This window comes from Drosophila santomea, chromosome X (assembly GCF_016746245.2).
Source record: "Drosophila santomea strain STO CAGO 1482 chromosome X, Prin_Dsan_1.1, whole genome shotgun sequence".
In the NCBI taxonomy this organism is placed as follows: domain Eukaryota; kingdom Metazoa; phylum Arthropoda; class Insecta; order Diptera; family Drosophilidae; genus Drosophila; species Drosophila santomea.
Window position 1 is genome coordinate 12,312,606 of NC_053021.2, and position 17,733 is coordinate 12,330,338.

Here is a 17,733-nt window from a genome sequence, read left to right on the forward strand (position 1 = left end):
CAAGCATTATTTATTTACCAATTTCGCCACCCCGATATCTTCTCCCCCCTCAAGCGTTCACCCTTCAATTGGCACACATTTCCACATTTTGTTTGTTTTTATTGCAAATCTCGTTAGAAAAACTTTCGGCGACAAAAAAAAAAAGAACAACACACACACACACTAGGACTTTCAACATTACATATTTTAGGGATTAATTGTAGGTACAGAGATCGGGATTACATATGCATAAAATAGGCCTATAGTGTTTTATCAATTATTTAGTTAATTTTGCTAAACATTTTCTTATCGCTTTTTTTTTTACGTAACAAAAACGGACGGGTTGAGTTTAAATTGGACTAAAATTTTGAACGAAAAACTGGTTAATGCACCTGGCGGAGATTCTAGATCTGGATGATGATGTGCGTCCAGTGGCCCACAATTATTTCGGTGCTCCGGTTGACAAAGTGCGCGATTTGCGCTTCTTCAGCTTGGTCTTCACCTTTCGCACCAGATTGACCGTGTCCAGCGAGATTCCGGTTGCGGATTTGTTGGCCTGGACACTGCCATTGCTGCGCTGGTACTGCATTTGACCGGACGATGATCCCAAGGCGCCATTGCTGCCCTTCGCCTGCAAACCGGCAGCATTTCTCATCCGCCTGGAGCTTCCGCCGGCCATGTTGGTCGGCTGCTGCACGGCGGTGATCACCAGGCCGCCGGTCTTGAATTTGTTGGGCGCACGTCCACCGCCGTTGCCCTGCATGTGACCCATCACGCCGGCAGAGTGCATCCGAGCGCCCATAGCTCCCGCGCCACCTTGGCCCTTGAACAACAACCGCTGGTGCTGGTGGTGCATATGTTGTTGTGGTGGCTGCTGCTGATGCTGTTGTTGTACTGTTGCTCCTCCGGCGCTGTTGCGATTCCGGGCAAATCGAGTCACCAGCTGCGTGGTCTCTGCTATCTTCATCATGCTGCTGGACTTGCGCTTCACCTTGCCGCCGGACTCGACGGCCACCAAAGCCTGAATGACTTTGGCCTGGCTGGTACCCGTTGACTTTTTGGCCATGTGCATGGGCTTGAAGGCTTGCTGCTCCCGGTCACGGTCACGTTCGCGGTCCCGATCCCTAGAATGTGGCGGGGGATCCTCCACTTTCAGCAGGCGCTGCGCCGGTTGCGGATGGGAGCGCTTGTGCTCCTCCTGTTGCTGCCACAGCAGCAGCTTCTGGGAACAGGCACTGCAGGGAAAATAGAAATAATAGTTGGCAGGATAAACTAGAAAGCAATCCTTCACTTACTTGAAGAGATCCACTTGCTCCAGTTTTCTGGGTCTCCGTGGTGCGCCCACAAAGGCGGGTGGCATGCCCATGTTGATGCCACCGGTCGCAGCTGCTTGCTCCCTGCCACTGGAGGTGAACATGTTTCGGTTCTGACCACCTGCACCGCCACCGCCACCCGCTCCAGCTGCTCCCCCTGCTCCTCCTCCTCCTGCAGCACCACCGCCTGCACTTCGTATGGTGGTCGTGGTGTTGGCCATTTGGGAAGCTGCTATCGAGTGACCCTTGTACCAGGCCAGAGGACGACCATCCGCATCCCCGTGCGCACCAGTCCAGACTTTCTTCTTCAGCGACAGCTTGAGCTGCAGGTCATCGGCCGTTTGCGCATTGCCATGTCTCTGGGGAATGAAGTTGCTCGGCACACTCCTAGAAAGAGTCGAAAAATCGAAATTAGATTTCTCTAAAGGATTGAGATATACCCACCTTCTGGGTGGCGGTTTTGTTATCGCCTTTATCGCTGGCTTGGAATCGCCCATGTAAAAGTTGGCCTTGCCCTGCCCACCGCCGCTGTTGTTGCCATTGGGAATCTCTTGCTGATCGAGATTGTGCCACGAGTAGGTGCGTCTGGCGGATGTTCCAGTTCCGCCGGCCTGACGTTGCATCATGCCAATACCCGTATCCAATTCTGGGGCAGTACGAGGCGTCAGCTTGTAGACATCCAGCTTTTTGCCGCCGCCCGGTGTGCCGCTCTTCGAGGGTGTGGTCACAATCAGTTCCGGCGGCATGTGCGCCGCCTTTGGTTTCTGCACCACCGTATCGCCAATTTCCTCGATGTAACGCCTCTGCAGATCGCTCTGGAGCAGCGTGTGCCGTAGCGGAGCCACAGCACCGTAACCATTTTGTCCGGACGTCGGCGAGTGCTCCTCGTCGTCGGTGGAGAAGTGCAGATCCGAGCCGGGATCCGTTGTGGGCAGGTCCAGTGTGGTGCGCACCACCTCGCCACGTTTCTTCTGCGGCTTATTTCTTACCTTAGTGCGACGCGCCTGCGTGGACTAAGTCGATTAGATATGCGGGAGATTCGAGGCGAGATCGGGGTGATTTATTAAATTAGTTGTGCTTGTGTGCTAGGGTGGTGCCTCTATCCCTATATCATCTCTATATCCCTATATGTTATACACAACTCACAAGGAAAACATTTCTATTTGGGCATATACCTTCTTACGGCGATAGATGTAGATGCGCCTATTGGCCAGCCACAGCCGGAAATTGCGATCAACGTGCAGCTTCTGATTGACCACCGGCTTCTTCTTCTCCGTGGGCATGAACTTCCTCTTTTTCGCCGTCTTCTTGTTGCCCGCCCCACTGGTCTTGCCCTTCCTCGTGACCTCCTTGCTCACTCCGGTGCTGGCACTTGAACAATCCGGCTCCTGTAGCGATTCCGATTGCGATGAATCCATGCTATCCGTACTGTCCGAACTCTGGGCTCCAATCGATGGAGCACCATTCGTAGGCATATTCCTGGCCAATTGTCGCTGCGGCTGCTGTTGTTTCTGGCCATCGTTGGTCTCCACAATAGATCCAACCGCTTGGACGGCGGTTGCAGGCGTGGTTGTGGTTGCCACGGCAGGAACACCACCACCGCGAAGACGTTTCCCATTTGGAGTCGCCTTAACGCCCATCTTCTGACGCCTCCTCTTCAGGGTCGTTAGGGTTTTGAATTTGCGCTGGAACAGTGGCGTAAAGTAGATCCTGTCCAGCTCGTGCATCACCTTGCGCATGCGTCGCATGCGAAACTGCAGTTTGGATTGTGGAAAGAAAAGGGTGCAAGGATAGGGTGCAGAAAAATGGTGCAGAAAAATATACATACATATATGGCATAATTCACTTACCTTGCGAATTTCGTGTATCACCTCGGGCGAACTAGGCGGTGCTCGGGTGGGAGCACAACATGGTCCCTCCAGATCGGACGCCGTTATCGAGTGCTTGCCCTCATTATCCGAACTGGAGCTGCAGTTGCCCTCGTCGCTAAGTGCCCATTATGATGTGATGATAATGGTAGTGGTAGTAAATTAGTTAGTTAGTTAGTTAGTAGATGATTCGAGTGATGGACCCACCTTGAGTAATCCGACAATGGGATATTCAATGGCTCGTCGGCGCTGGAGCCTTCTCGCATCAGTCTTTCGATAATTTTGGATCGTAGCCTGTCCTGTTGTTTGAGTAAATTTAAAATCTATTGTAAATGTTAATGCATTTGGATTAGTCAGAAATCATACAATTGCAGAACGGAAAATTAATGTTAATATTAACAAAAACAATGTGAGTGTGCAGGATAATCAAGCGAATCACTATAATAAGCACGTGAAAATCAATGCTAATCAAATGTCAAAAACGTAAATCATATATGGTAGATATATATGGTATTGGTATTTATTTCAAAAAAATAATATTTTCCGGTTATAATAATACGATTACGCTTACGACTAGCAAACATCGAAAGAAACGCGAATCATAGTTAGAGCGACTAGCAGATAAGAGATAAAAGAGCTTTTGTGCCTGGCGATGCTGTGCTGTGTGTACTGTGCCACTATCTAGTATCTAGTTACGATTACGATTGTGCGGATTCAGGTGGGTGTAATTATAAAATAGATTGAATATCTAAGAACCCATTGCGCGGATAGTTATCCTAGCTACGCAATTGGGCGCTCAAAAACATTAGAAAAACTGCGATACGCGCAAATAGAGAGCATTAAAATTCATACAATTCAATGCCTCACATACATAATACCCGATATGCATATGGTATATGCCCAGATATACATATGTTGAAAGCTATATCTGCCATATAACTCTGGCCGACGTGTAATTGTGTAGTGTGTTGCATTGGATTTACGAGAATGTCGATGGCTTTGGATTTGGGATTTGAATTCTGGGTCAGCACAGCAGCGCTTTTAGGGACAAAACGCAGGCAGCGACGAGTTGGTAACAATCATTGCGATTACAATTACTCTATGCGATAAACGATATACGATTTAAGATAAACGATGTACGATTTACGATATACGATTATACTTGAAGAACGATCAAAACGGCACAAGTTGATGTGTTTTTGTTTTTGTTTTCGATTTCGGGCTGTGTGGTGTATTGGGGGCTAGTATTGTTGGGTTGTTAGAACCTTCCTAGGAGACACTTTTCTCCACAGAACGTTTCACTTTCAATTTGTCGTTCATTATACATCCCTGATCGGCCATTTTCTGTAATTTCAATGCTTTCTGTTCGCGTTTCTCGCGTTTTCTTATCTTTTTGATTTGTTTAAACAACTTTGCGTGCCGCTTTACTTTGTTCGGATTCTCATCGCAGTAGTCCAGAAGTGTCTCACAAAATGCTCGTCCCATGTGCTCGTAATCCTGAAAGATATGTAATTATAATAATAATAATTTGTAGTAAAGTGGTCAACCACTTTGGAACCCACCTGCGTGTTGAAGTGCGTTCCCTTGCGCGATCCCAGCGAGGAGCCGCCAAAGGAGGCCTCGATCGTATAGCTGTTGGTGATGCCCAGCATCCAGACCACGATACGTCCGGTGCCCTCCTTGCTGCGCTGTATCTTGAACTTGCAGCTCTCAAAGGAGAACTGCAATGGGCAGAGATCAGTATATAGTACTGTAGTAGTTACTCATAAAACCCACCCGATCAGCACTGTTCTTGTGCAGCATCAGCGGAAAGACCTGCTCGGTTAACTTCTTCTCCGGGTTGCGCTTGTTCTCACAGCCATATATGAATATGTTGTGCTTTCGTGAGTGAGCGTGCATATCACAGTACATGGCCACGCCGCATTCCTCAATCAGTCTGCAATTGACATAGTGTATATATAGTTAGTGTATATAGTTAACTGGATATAAACTATAAACTTACCTTCTAATCATGGCTTTGGTATACCAAATGGATGGATATGTCTCGCGTATTACCGTACGGTACTGGCGGTTGAGGTCCTTGCCGGTCAGCGAGTTACGGGTGTTGCCCACAATGACTCCGTCCGGATTCAGCATGGGCACCAATTTGAAAATGAACTTGTGCCGCAGGCGCTTGGCCACTGTGGTGTCCCCAGTGATGAAGTCCATCAGACCCTTCATCATCCACGACGCTGGCGTCTCGCTGGGATGCACACGCGCCGACACCACAATCGATTTCTTGCGCTAAATTTGAATAGAAATATTAAAACATATAAGAAACAATATATATGTGTAGCTTTATGGAACATAATTTCAATTGCTCATTATAAGTTTAAACGACTGGCACATAATGAATGAGTGCATCTAAGCACACTGTTTGTGCAGGAGTTGCAAAAGTTTGTCCACAGATTAATTGCCATGAGATACGATGAGATAGATGAGGAGTTTGTATGCATCTACCAGCTCACCCGCATGTTCTCCTCGTTGGAGGAGGGCGCCGTCACCGTCAGGTAGTAGACATTATTGCCAGCCAAGGTGCGGCAGAGCAGGCGCAGCTTGCAGAACTTTGACTTGACCGGATGCCGCTGGATCTCCATGAGGTAGTCCTGCAGGTCGCTATACGTGTACGGATAGCTGTGCGCAAAGAACACCGTGTCATCGTCGTGCTCAAACTCAATGGTGAAGGTCAGCGTGTACGTGGAGTTGTCCTCGTCGTCCTCGTTGGCGCTATTGCTGGCACTTCTGTTTGGGGGAATAGGGGAATAAACAACCAGTTGAAAGTGCAGCTAAACTCTCATATTTCTCTAGAGATTTGAAGGCACAAAAAATGCTGTGCCATCCAAATATCCAGAAGTTCTATGGGTCTAGGCATTCCACTACTCACTCATCATCGTTGCGATAGTAGCAGATGTTGTCGCCGCATCTTCGCCAGCCTTCGCTCTTCTCCTTGGCGCCCAGCGTGGAGTACATGACCGGCTGCATGCCATCGTTGTACAGGCTATCCGACTTGACCAGATTGACAATGGAGAAGCGGTAGAGCATCTTGCGCCTGGTGCGACGCACACGGAAGTAGAACCACTGCTTGGACCGGCTGGTATAGAGATCGGGTCGCAGGTAGAGCTCGTAGTAGGTGGGCGTAATTTGGACCGCCTTGGCCAGGTTGCCGCTTTCGAAGCGCGATTCAAACTCCAGTCCATCGTACTCCTCCGGATTCATGGGATGGCAATTGGTCATGAAGCGGGCACCACCGACCGCCGAACGGCTGAACTGCGCTTGGGGTAAATCGGAGCAGAAAAACGATTGCGACGAGTTGGTGGTCGTCGTCTGGTTAGTACTTGTCGACGAGATCAGTGTGCTGGTCGTCTCCTGGCTGGTCATCGAATTCAGCAATAGCTGCTGTTCCTTGCTCAGCCGGAAGACGTTGTTGCCAACGGGCGAGGAGGTGCGGGTGCGGGTGCGAGTTCGAGTGCCCACTGCCATATTCTTTTCGTCCTTGCTACCCAGACAACCGTCCTTGTCGCGGTGGCGCCCCCTGGCGAGCGCCGCTGCCGCCGCCGCCACTGTGGCCGCATGGGTGTGGGGTACCGCTCGTAGGGGGGGTCGCACTTGCGACTGGCGACTCCTAGAGCGGATATGGTCTTGCTGATACAGACCATTAGCTGCGGGATGGGGGATTATTGTGGGGATTCCAAGGACTCCAAAAAGTGTTTCCGTGCAGTGAAAGCTCTTTCTAGGAACTTGGTTATGCTTTGATATGAAGTACTACTTTCTGAAACTGTCCCTTCAATAAAGCTTTCACTGTCCAAAACTTGAGAAAACCCGAAGATCATTTAGTTGAATCGACTTAGGATCTATGATCTCTGATCTCTGATCTATGATCTATGATCTCTGATCTCGGATCTCTGATTCGGTTTCAAAAGCAATCACTTTGGCGATTATAAAAAGAGGCACCTAAGTGAAGTTAAAATCGCTCCAACTAAGTGACCCATTTGCCATATGCTTACAGCTAGCCAGCCGGCTCCTGCTCTCGTCTCCCACCAAAGTTTCGGTATCCGAAACGGATCCGGAACCGGGACAAGGACGCTTTTCGGCGCCACCTGCCAGCCGGGCCGAGTAGCTTCCCAAGATACGGCGCAAGCCACCGCCACTACCCGAATTTTCTGCGTCCGAGTCGGTATCATCGTCATCCTCCTCCTCCTCTTCTTCGTCACCCAAACCAGAGCTACTGGTGTCCTCCTCAGAGCTGCTGCCCCTACGGCGATGATAGCCAACCGTTTGCCCACCCGGGACGACTGCCCTCCCTTTCAAACGCGATTTGGATCTTGCGTGGCTGGCACTTCGCTCGAAGGCCACCTCTAAGCGGGCCATATTGGTTTTGGGCAACTTGACGGGGCTTACGGCGAACTGATTCGATACCTTTTGGGATCCCGTTGGCGGGACGAGATCTTCGTGATCCACTATCCGGTCGATCATCGCCTTGGCCACATTCTTTCCAAACTGACTGAGCACATAGCGCGGCGAGGCGGGCTTATATTCGCTGGTGTTGTTCTTCCATATGTCATCAATATCGCTGGGTTCTTTGCTCGCCTCCGAACGACTGGCTGCTCTCGAATTGCGGACTGTGCCTCCGCCAACGGGCGTGGCTGTCGCCTCCTCCTGATAGCGCTTCTTCTTTGCCTCGATGAGATCCTTGATGATTGCCTTCTCCTTGGCCTCGCCACTGCCGCCACAATAACCGCCGGAGGTGTCGTATTCGTCATCGTATTCGTCATCGTTGTCGTCCAGGGACGCACTGGTGGACCGATTGTCCACGCTGTTGATCATCTTGGACACGCTGCTCAGCTTGCCAGCTGCACATCCACCGCCGCCCGCCAGGCGCATGGGCGTGGACCGACTCGGAGGCGTCGAATCCTGGCGTGAGTCCGAGGAATAGTCCGACTCGTCGCTGGACTCATCGTCCTCCTTCTTCGCCTTGGGCTTTTCCTGTGTGGTTTTTGGTCGTAGCCTTTAGTTTCAACATACTCACATGACCGCGAAAGTGGGTTAGTTTCAAATGTTCCCTTGTGTTTTTATGGATATGGACGCTGGTTTCCCCCCTTTACTGGTTAGTGCAGGTGCAAAGTGCATTGTATAATGACGTTTTCGATTTGGAAATACATTTAAATGGTTTTGAAGAATTTACAAATCGAAATGGAGCAAAACTTTTGAGAGTAATGATTGAATTATGTGCTGAAGATACTCACATAGTTGACGGCGCTAATTGGACTGTAGCTGAACACCACAATGCCGTTCTCCTCGCCCACGGGACGTGGCTTCAGCTCGTTTCCCGTCGGAGCATTGAGCGGCTCCGGCACAGCGGGCACGTACGGAATGTGTGTGATGCGCTCCTCGATGACCTGGATGCGAAGAGCAAGTCGGAGGTTATAATTAGTACAAAAACAATACAGAATACATAATAATAACTGGAAAACCCCTAAGACGTGAATTATTCAGTAGCTAATCATGCTACATAACCAACTGTTTGTTCTTCATCCTGGTAAAGCAAAGTTTATTTATTTATCGAACCAATTGCATTGAAATGTCCTTGCTAGTCGCTTTTAATTAGAGTAATTGATACAGTTTCGACCATTACGGCGACACCTGTTGTTTTTTCAAAGTCTCGTTAATTAAAAGCAATGATAATTAAAAGCAATGATACTTGGCTTTCCAGGCACAGATGTTTCTCGCCCTGGCTGCTTCCCATCGTTTTGTATGTGGTTGTCCTTGCCAAGGAAATTGGCGAACGTCGGTCAGAGTTATTACTTATTACATTTAAACTCCATGTCACCAGCTTTGTGTGCGGTCCCAGCTGCCCACTGATTGCTAAGCCCCCATGCGAAGCCCCACATTCGTTTCATTTTCCTTTTTGGATGTCCTCAGTTGAGGCTTTGATGTCATTCTACTGTTCTACTGATTTTCCCGTCGTTGTAATGCTGCCCACAAGCTCGAGCAGCTTATTTGCTTAGCCTTTTGATATGCTTACACATGTAAGACGTGCACAGTGGGGCAATAGCTATTTGCAAATGAAATCGATTTTGGTTTAACTGCAGCACAGGTCTGTTAGGTGAATATCACTCATACGCAATGTTGTCTCATAGACATGCAATTGGCATCGCATCGCATTTTTCATATTTGCACTATAAATATCATGTAGATATATACTGCACAAACGAATAAACATTATTTATCATCATTTGGCAAACATGGCGTATGAGTATTTTCTATTCTGCATTCGGCATTAATAAACTATAACATTAGATTGCGCCATTAAGTTTTGCAAAGCATTAGGCATTTAAATACTTACAAATATTTGCAAGGTTTTTTTTCTTTTACGCTTACTGTGCAACAAACAGGACGATAAAACATGCAAATCTGATACTCAAACTCACACACTCACACAAAGAGCGATTTGCAGACATTTGTGTCTGTGTGTTTTTGTGTGTCTCTGTGTGATGGCTTAATTGAAACATATCAACGTCAGTTTTTGCAACAATCCCCCTGCTCTCTCGCTGTCTCTTTCCCACTCTCCCTTGGGTTCTCTATTTATTTTGCTCGCCTTTTTTTTCTTTGGGCTTTATTTATTTATGCTGCGATTTTGTATGTACGATATCAAACTAATTAGCTTGTTTATTTTACCACACGAATTCCGTCTGCCTTCTGTCGCTTTCAGTTAATATGACCCTCTCGTTTTTTTCTGGTATTGAAAATTTGCAAAAAGCACAAAAAAAAACACAAAAAAAACGGAAGCAAAAAAGAAGCAAACTTTTTCATGCCCATTGCCAATGCCAGTGTCATTGTGGCAAAAACTACAACGGCGCAGCCACAACAACAAAAATAACAACAACAAAGCGAATCAAGTCGACACCGAAGGCGCTTTTCGAATTTCACTTTTTATTTAAGTTTGCATTGTAGACGTCACGGCCAAAAGGCCAAAAAAAAAAAAGTAAAATTACGAAGAAGGCACACGAAAGACGTTTCCCCCGAAAAACTTTCTTGACTTATTATTTATGTGTGTATTTTTGCTCTTTTAATTGCATTTACAGTTTGCTAAGAGCGTGTGTGTGTGTGCGTGGGTGCCTGGAGCCTCAAAAAAGGCAGCGACTTAACGGTAAAGCGGCGAAGGTGAAGTGCGAGCAGGACAGCGACAGCCAATGTGGTATGTTTATATTTAAAAATTTAAAATGTGACAAGGATTCAGCAAAAGAAGTCTGTATTATTTCGAGCTCTCCTTGTTTTTACATAAAATGTATATATTAAAATGAAATGTGGTTATTTCTCTGTATTGTTAGCATATTCTAATTGTTTTGCGTTTGCATTTGAAGCCATGTTAATTGACAAGGAAATGTTGGTCTTGCCTTTTTGATTTTTCGATTCTTTCGAATTGCGCCACAAATTGCTCAGCAATTGACCTCCAATTGATTCATTTGCCACCCGCTTGCCGCCCCCCTCTGGCCGTCTGTTTAATCAATCAGTTGGCCAATCTCTTGTTTGACCCCCTGCAACAAAACCCTTCCTCCTACGAAAAACCCCCCCAAAAAACCCCCTCCGAAAACCCAACAAAAAACCCCGCATAAATCCCACCGCCAAACAGTTCCCATAAATCGCATTCATTCAGCGACCGACGGGGCGTATGGGTAATGTGTAATATTTGCCCAACACAATTTGGCAGCGCATCGAATGCAAATCGAGTACAAATAAATAAAATCGATTGTTAACAATGCTAACGACTTGGCCAACAATTAGGAAAAGCACAGCAACAACAACAAAATAGTAAAAAGAGTGAAATACAACAAAAGAAAAACAAATAAATAAAATCTCAAAGCGGAAACGAAAGGATTTTCATTGCACTTGGCTAGCGGTTACCGCATGCCATGGGTTAAGCGGGGGCGGCGGTGGGCATGGTCGTGGGCGTGGCCTAGTGTTTGCACCTTTTATTGCAATTTGACCTACATAGAGGCAAGATGGTTGAGGGACACTACAGTACCGCTTGCCTACGTCGAACCAAAGCTCGTCACAGTTTGTCAAAATTTATAAACTAATTACGTAAAAGAACTTTGTTAATTGCCAATGTGCTTAAAACTTTCATCAACTTGCTTTCGCTACTATTTCATATATGTATAAAGTTCGACTTAGCCAAGTTGGCCTGTAATATCTTCGGATTTGCGGCTGCTCCATTAAAGGTCCTCACCCCATTAACCCTCCGTCAGGCTGACGGATTTTTATATGCATTAATATTTATGGGGCGCGGCACGCATGTCCTGCGATTCCCTCGCAGACGAGGTGCGTGTCAAAGGCATTGAAGCTCATCCCCCCATCCTCGGTAGGAATCTAGGACACCTCTGCCTTAGCCACGTCCTCGTCTACGTCGATGTCCTTCAACGGCTCCTCGACGGCTGCATTGATTGGGCTTGGGGTTTGGAGCTTGGGGCATGGAATTGCGATTGAGGTTTGCCGCAATGGATTCCCCTGGCCAACTGCATCACTCCACTCACTCACCTGGCATTCCACCGGCCATCTGGGGGCCTGCTGTGAGCAGTCATTGTCCTTGTCCTTCGGCAGGGCGAAGAGATCGCGCGGCTCCTTCAGACGAGCAACTGGTCGCAGGGTCTTCTCATCCGTATTCACAACCAGCTGATTGGTCTTCAGGCCCTTCGATAGGAAACTGCCAAGGAAGCCTGCAAGACAGGATATCAGGGAAATAGCTTTAATGATAAAGAGAAACAGGAAACAGGCGACAGGCGGATATGCCTTTGAAAATAGTTAAGAAACATGGTTATTTACTGAGGAACCTTTAACATATAATACATAGTTAAAAAATGTTATTTCTTGAAAGATTTACCATATATTATCTGAAATATCTTTTATTGGTTTGGCTTAATCAGCATTGCAACTGAATGTAGCACCCCATCCATACCTTTTAAATCGCCTTAATACAAGCTATTCATCTAAGTTTTACTGGACACTTTGTGATTTTGCCAAACGTAATGATCGTATCCTTGAGAACACAAATCGCGTCGTACCTTTAACTGTATTGCGTAATTTTGTCAACGGGAAATCAATTTCAATCAGAACACAATTTGCTGCCGATTTTAAAACGAACTGCTTACAGCAACGAAATATATAAGAGATATAGACCGATGTGATGTTCAACTCAAGGCCTGTGTGTTTATGAGGGAATGCGATGGGATACAGTGGGTCGGTCAGCAATTATATAAGCATTTGTCGTCTGCCAAAAAGTTTGCCTCTCTTTCTTCCAGTTTTCAAAAAGTTTACTTTGCATAGGCGCAGCAGCAAATCGCCATTAATATTGGCCTAAATGAGCAGCATTTCGCCTGACTTTTTGTCAACAACAATTAATTGCCACATGTGCGGGGTGGGGGGAGTCCCCTGCATTATTTTCCACTAAAGTTTTGTGTGTGTGCGAAAGATATTTCTTTGGAACGTTTTCTTTTTGGTTTCTTTTCCCGCCAATGCAACATATTTTGTTAATTAATTTTTGGTTTCTTTCTTGCTTTCTTTGTGTGTGTCTGCTTATTCGGTTTTTATTAGCACATAAAAGCCGATTTTGTTATCGTTTTATTTTGTTTTTTTCTTTTTTTTTTTTGCCATGTTGCCATGTTTTGTGTGCTCCTTGTTGGCTTGGTTTATTGCAATTTTTCGCTGGAAAAGCGGAAAATGTAGGGGGTGGGCTAATGCCTGGCAACTGTAAATCTTTGGGGGCTTCCAGTGCAAAAAAGTTCTTGGCGCAGCAGCCAACCATTTAGATCCTGTCAAGTCGATTAATATCGCTAATAATTTTCGGCTTTCTTACTTTTTATGTTTATGACCCAAGGCAGTTTTCATTGATTTGAATGTGGCTTATGCTTGCCTTAAATTCGCGTTGCTTATACAAATTTGTTCTACATCAGAATTTAAAAGAAAAACTCGTAAATATGTATATTCTTCACAAAGGAAATGCAACAAAAGGAAATCCAATAATACAACGAAATGTCAAGCAGGAATATTGTAATGCAAATTCGTATAATGGAGATTGTTGTAAAGTTGAAATATTGTTAGGTTTTTTAATATTCGATTGTTTAAAATGGTGTTTTGATATTTGAAATATTTTTTGTATATTATGAAGAGTTCTTTGGCGATCTTCTGGGAATTATTATTTTCGGAACCTGTCGAGGGGATTATTCAGTTGATTTTTCAGTGGAAGCACTTGAGCGCACAAGTATGTATGTCAAATTGTTCATGGCTCGTTTAGAATGGGGTTCTATGTGAATGCACGGCAAAAAGTGCTTATTTATTTATTGTTTTGCCTTGCGTTGATCCGTGAATACGTTTTTTGCAATATGTAAACATGTATAGATATGATTTATTTGATTTGTTTAAAGCAAGATGACCAAGATACACAATTGAAAGATATAGGCATCGTATATGATAAAATATACAAAGTATATTGTGCTTATAAAATACAGATAACCCCTCTCTTGCAGTGTACAAATGACAGATTTAACAAAGTAATTTTGTTGGTATACCAAATTAAATGAGTTTATTGTTTTTTATGAAACATAGTAATGCACGTATTATCTTTCGCTCAGTGTAACCCCAAGAAATGTTCTTACCGGCACAGAATTTAGAATTCGCTCCTCCAAACGATCTCGAAAACGCGAAAAGAAACACGGGCGATAAAAGCGAAACGAAAACAGAAGAAGACGCTAAATGTGGTGGGTGGAAGAGGCGAAGGCGGCGAAGTGGGGGGCGGCACTCACACAGCTGTTCGTATTAGCTGATATTTTGTTATTCTTTCGACCAACGATGTTCAAAATTTGTGGCACTCGAACAAACAGAAAATAATAAAACAAATCTAAATAGTGGCAATAGGAACCCGATATGTGGCGGCACACTTTTGATATATTTGCAGGGTATTTAATGTTAGTTTTTGAATTTCCGATTTCTCTGTGTACTTTAGTTTGGAGTTTCTTGATATTTCTTTCAAAATTATGATTACGTTTTGAATTTGTTTTGGTAATATGAAAATTTTTTTTTTGTGGATTTCGAATGTGTTTTCTTTGTATTTTTTTGTTTTGTCGTTTGCCGTTGCGCGTTTTGTTGTTGACTAAAACAGAAAACCCAAGCGAATGTGGAATGCTCAGCTCTGTCGCCGCGCTGCCGACGTCACTGTCGGCGTCGCTGCCTGCGAATATTATTTAATGCAAAAGAGCAGGAGGAATCGCACAGAGGTGGGGTGGCGCACACAAGGAAAAAGAAAGAGAGAGAGAGTGTAAGAGAGAGCTTTTGCACTTTCGCTGCCGACGCAAGTTTCGCGCTCAGCTGTTCTCGCCTTTACCGTTATCCTGCCCGTGTGTGTGTGTGTGTGTGGTTGCTTGTCTGGCTGTCATTGTTATTGTTTGGTGGAGCTTTCGTTTAAAGTTGCCCAGCTACAGCTATTCCTTGCGGCTTGTGTGTGTGAATGAGAAAAAGGACTTCTGTGAGTCGGTGATCTCCCGTCATGTGATCTCTATGCCACATCTCGCCATATCCTGTCATATCCTGCCTTAGAGGAACTCTACCATAGCGATCTCTCTGGTTTTTTTTTGGCCATCAATCTTTTTTGCTTGCGTTTTTCGTTGAGTTCGTAACTAAACGAGGTATGGCATTCCTGACTGTGTCAAAATAATTTTTGGCCATTTTTTCGCATTTTTGTGTAAGGAACGACATAGAATTTTTTTTTGAAAACACAGTTCGATTGGAAATTTAATTACGAACTCAACGAGGTATGGCATTCCATATTTGGACAACTATTTCGAATGCTGTGATAAAAATTCTGATAATTTTTTATCCCGAAAAACAGAAAAACGATTTTCGCCAAAAATTCAATATTTACGATTGGCATTTTCGGTATTTCTTGGCTGAAAATGGTCAGAAATCGAAAAGAATTACAGTTTTGTACTCCTAATTACCAATACTAATCAACCAAATCACTTTTTGACCGACTGTGTCAAAATAATTTTTGGCCATTTTTTCGCATTTTTGGTAAGGGGTACCATCATCAAAATTTGCAAAAAATTGGAACGACATAGAATTTTTTTTTGAAAACACAGTTCGATTGGAAATTTAATTACGAACTCAACGAGGTATAACATTCCATATTTGGACAACTATTTCGAATGCTGTGATAAAAATTCTGATAATTTTTTATCCCGAAAAACAGAAAAACTATTTTCGCCAAAAATTCAATATTTACGATTGGCATTTTCGGTATTTCTTGGCTGAAAATGGTCAGAAATCGAAAAGAATTACAGTTTTGTACTCCTAATTACCAATACTAACCAACCAAATCACTTTTTGACCGACTGTGTCAAAATAATTTTTGGCCATTTTTTCGCATTGTTTGTAAGGGGTACCATCATCAAAATTTGCAAAAAATTGGAACGACATAGAATTTTTTTTTGAAAACACAGTTCGATTGGAAATTTAATTACGAACTCAACGAGGTATAACATTCCATATTTGGACAACTATTTCGAATGCTGTGATAAAAATTCGGATAATTTTTTATCCCGAAAAACAGAAAAACGATTTTCGCCAAAAATTCAATATTTACGATTGGCATTTTCGGTATTTCTTGGCTGAAAATGGTCAGAAATCGAAAAGAATTACAGTTTTGTACTCCTAATTACCAATACTAACCAACCAAATCACTTTTTGACCGACTGTGTCAAAATAATTTTTGGCCATTTTTTCGCATTTTTTGTAAGGGGTACCATCATCAAAATTTGCAAAAAATTGGAACGACATAGAATTTTTTTTTGAAAACACAGTTCGATTGGAAATTTAATTACGAACTCAACGAGGTAGGCATTCCATATTTGGACAACTATTTCGAATGCTGTGATAAAAATTCTGATCATTTTTTATCCCGAAAAAAAAAACGATTTTCGCCAAAAATTCAATATTTACGATTGGCATTTTCGGTATTTCTTGGCTGAAAATGGTCAGAAATCGAAAAGAATTACAGTTTTGTACTCCTAATTACCAATACTAACCAACCAAATCACTTTTTGACCGACTGTGTCAAAATAATTTTTGGCCATTTTTTCGCATTTTTTGTAAGGGGTACCATCATCAAAATTTGCAAAAAATTGGAACGACATAGAATTTTTTTTTGAAAACACAGTTCGATTGGAAATTTAATTACGAACTCAACGAGGTATGGCATTCCATATTTGGACAACTATTTCAAATGCTGTGATAAAAATTCTGATAATTTTTTATCCCGAAAAACAGAAAAACGATTTTCGCCAAAAATTCAATATTTACGATTGGCATTTTCGGTATTTCTTGGCTGAAAATGGTCAGAAATCGAAAAGAATTACAGTTTTGTACTCCTAATTACCAATACTAACCAACCAAATCACTTTTTGACCGACTGTGTCAAAATAATTTTTGGCCATTTTTTCGCATTTTTTGTAAGGGGTACCATCATCAAAATTTGCAAAAAATTGGAACGACATAGAATTTTTTTTTGAAAACACAGTTCGATTGGAAATTTAATTACGAACTCAACGAGGTATGGCATTCCATATTTGGACCACTATTTCGAATGCTGTGATAAAAATTCTGATAATTTTTTATCCCGAAAAACAGAAAAACGATTTTCGCCAAAAAATTCAATATTTACGATTGGCATTTTCGGTATTTCTTGGCTGAAAATGGTCAGAAATCGAAAAGAATTACAGTTTTGTACTCCTAATTACCAATACTAACCAACCAAATCACTTTTTGACCGACTGTGTCAAAATAATTTTTGGCCATTTTTTCGCATTTTTTGTAAGGGGTACCATCATCAAAATTTGCAAAAAATTGGAACGACATAGAATTTTTTTTTGAAAACACAGTTCGATTGGAAATTTAATTACGAACTCAACGAGGTATGGCATTCCATATTTGGACCACTATTTCGGATGCTGTGATAAAAATTCTGATAATTTTTTATCCCAAAAAACGATTTTCGCAAAAAATTCAATATTTACGATTGGCATTTTCGGTATTTCTTGGCTGAAAATGGTCAGAAATCGAAAAGAATTACAGTTTTGTACTCCTAATTACCAATACTAACCAACCAAATCACTTTTTGACCGACTGTGTCAAAATAATTTTTGGCCATTTTTTCGCATTTTTGTAAGGGGTACCATCATCAAAATTTGCAAAAAATTGGAACGACATAGAATTTTTTTTTGAAAACACAGTTCGATTGGAAATTTAATTACGAACTCAACGAGGTATGGCATTCCATATTTGGACCACTATTTCAAATGCTGTGATAAAAATTCTGATAATTTTTTATCCCGAAAAACAGAAAAACGATTTTCGCAAAAATTCAATATTTACGATTGGCATTTTCGGTATTTCTTGGCTGAAAATGGTCAGAAATCGAAAAGAATTACAGTTTTGTACTCCTAATTACCAATACTAACCAACCAAATCACTTTTTGACCGACTGTGTC

The 17,733-nt window shown here is 43.4% G+C and overlaps 1 protein-coding gene across 7 annotated transcripts; it reads right to left on the reverse strand.

Moving 5' to 3' along the window:
* Positions 1-78: 78 nt before the first annotated feature.
* LOC120456852 (cytosolic carboxypeptidase Nna1) lies at positions 79-14,001 on the reverse strand. 7 transcript variants are annotated; one of them, XM_039643913.2, is made up of 16 exons: positions 13,849-14,001; positions 11,735-11,913; positions 8,443-8,595; positions 7,204-8,182; positions 6,084-6,858; positions 5,668-5,941; positions 5,163-5,443; positions 4,937-5,096; positions 4,723-4,881; positions 4,589-4,657; positions 3,368-3,483; positions 3,143-3,278; positions 2,468-3,046; positions 1,737-2,305; positions 1,275-1,679; positions 79-1,214 (listed from the first exon to the last, which is right to left on the reverse strand). In XM_039643913.2, the coding sequence occupies exons 4-16, from the start codon at positions 8,078-8,080 to the stop codon at positions 422-424; spliced, it is 5,193 nt and encodes a 1,730-aa protein (XP_039499847.1). In that variant the 5' UTR covers positions 8,081-8,182; positions 8,443-8,595; positions 11,735-11,913; positions 13,849-14,001; the 3' UTR covers positions 79-421. The 7 variants fall into 7 exon arrangements, with proteins under 7 accessions (XP_039499847.1, XP_039499844.1, XP_039499849.1 ...); XM_039643910.2 differs by having other exon boundaries at positions 4,490-4,657; XM_039643915.2 differs by lacking the exons at positions 11,735-11,913; positions 13,849-14,001 and having other exon boundaries at positions 4,490-4,657; positions 6,084-6,466; positions 7,616-8,182; positions 8,443-8,578.
* Positions 14,002-17,733: the final 3,732 nt, after the last annotated feature.

Bases quoted from the DNA above. Each gene is read 5' to 3' on its own strand.
- LOC120456852 (XM_039643910.2), bottom strand. From the start codon at position 8,080: ATGCGCCTGGCGGGCGGCGGTGGATGTGCAGCTGGCAAGCTGAGCAGC. The intron at 4,882-4,936 runs GTGGGTTTTATG...TGCCCATTGCAG, and splicing joins ACAAGAACAGTGCTGATCGG to TTCTCCTTTGAGAGCTGCAA. The intron at 1,680-1,736 runs GTGGGTATATCT...GACTCTTTCTAG, and splicing joins ACAAAACCGCCACCCAGAAG to GAGTGTGCCGAGCAACTTCA.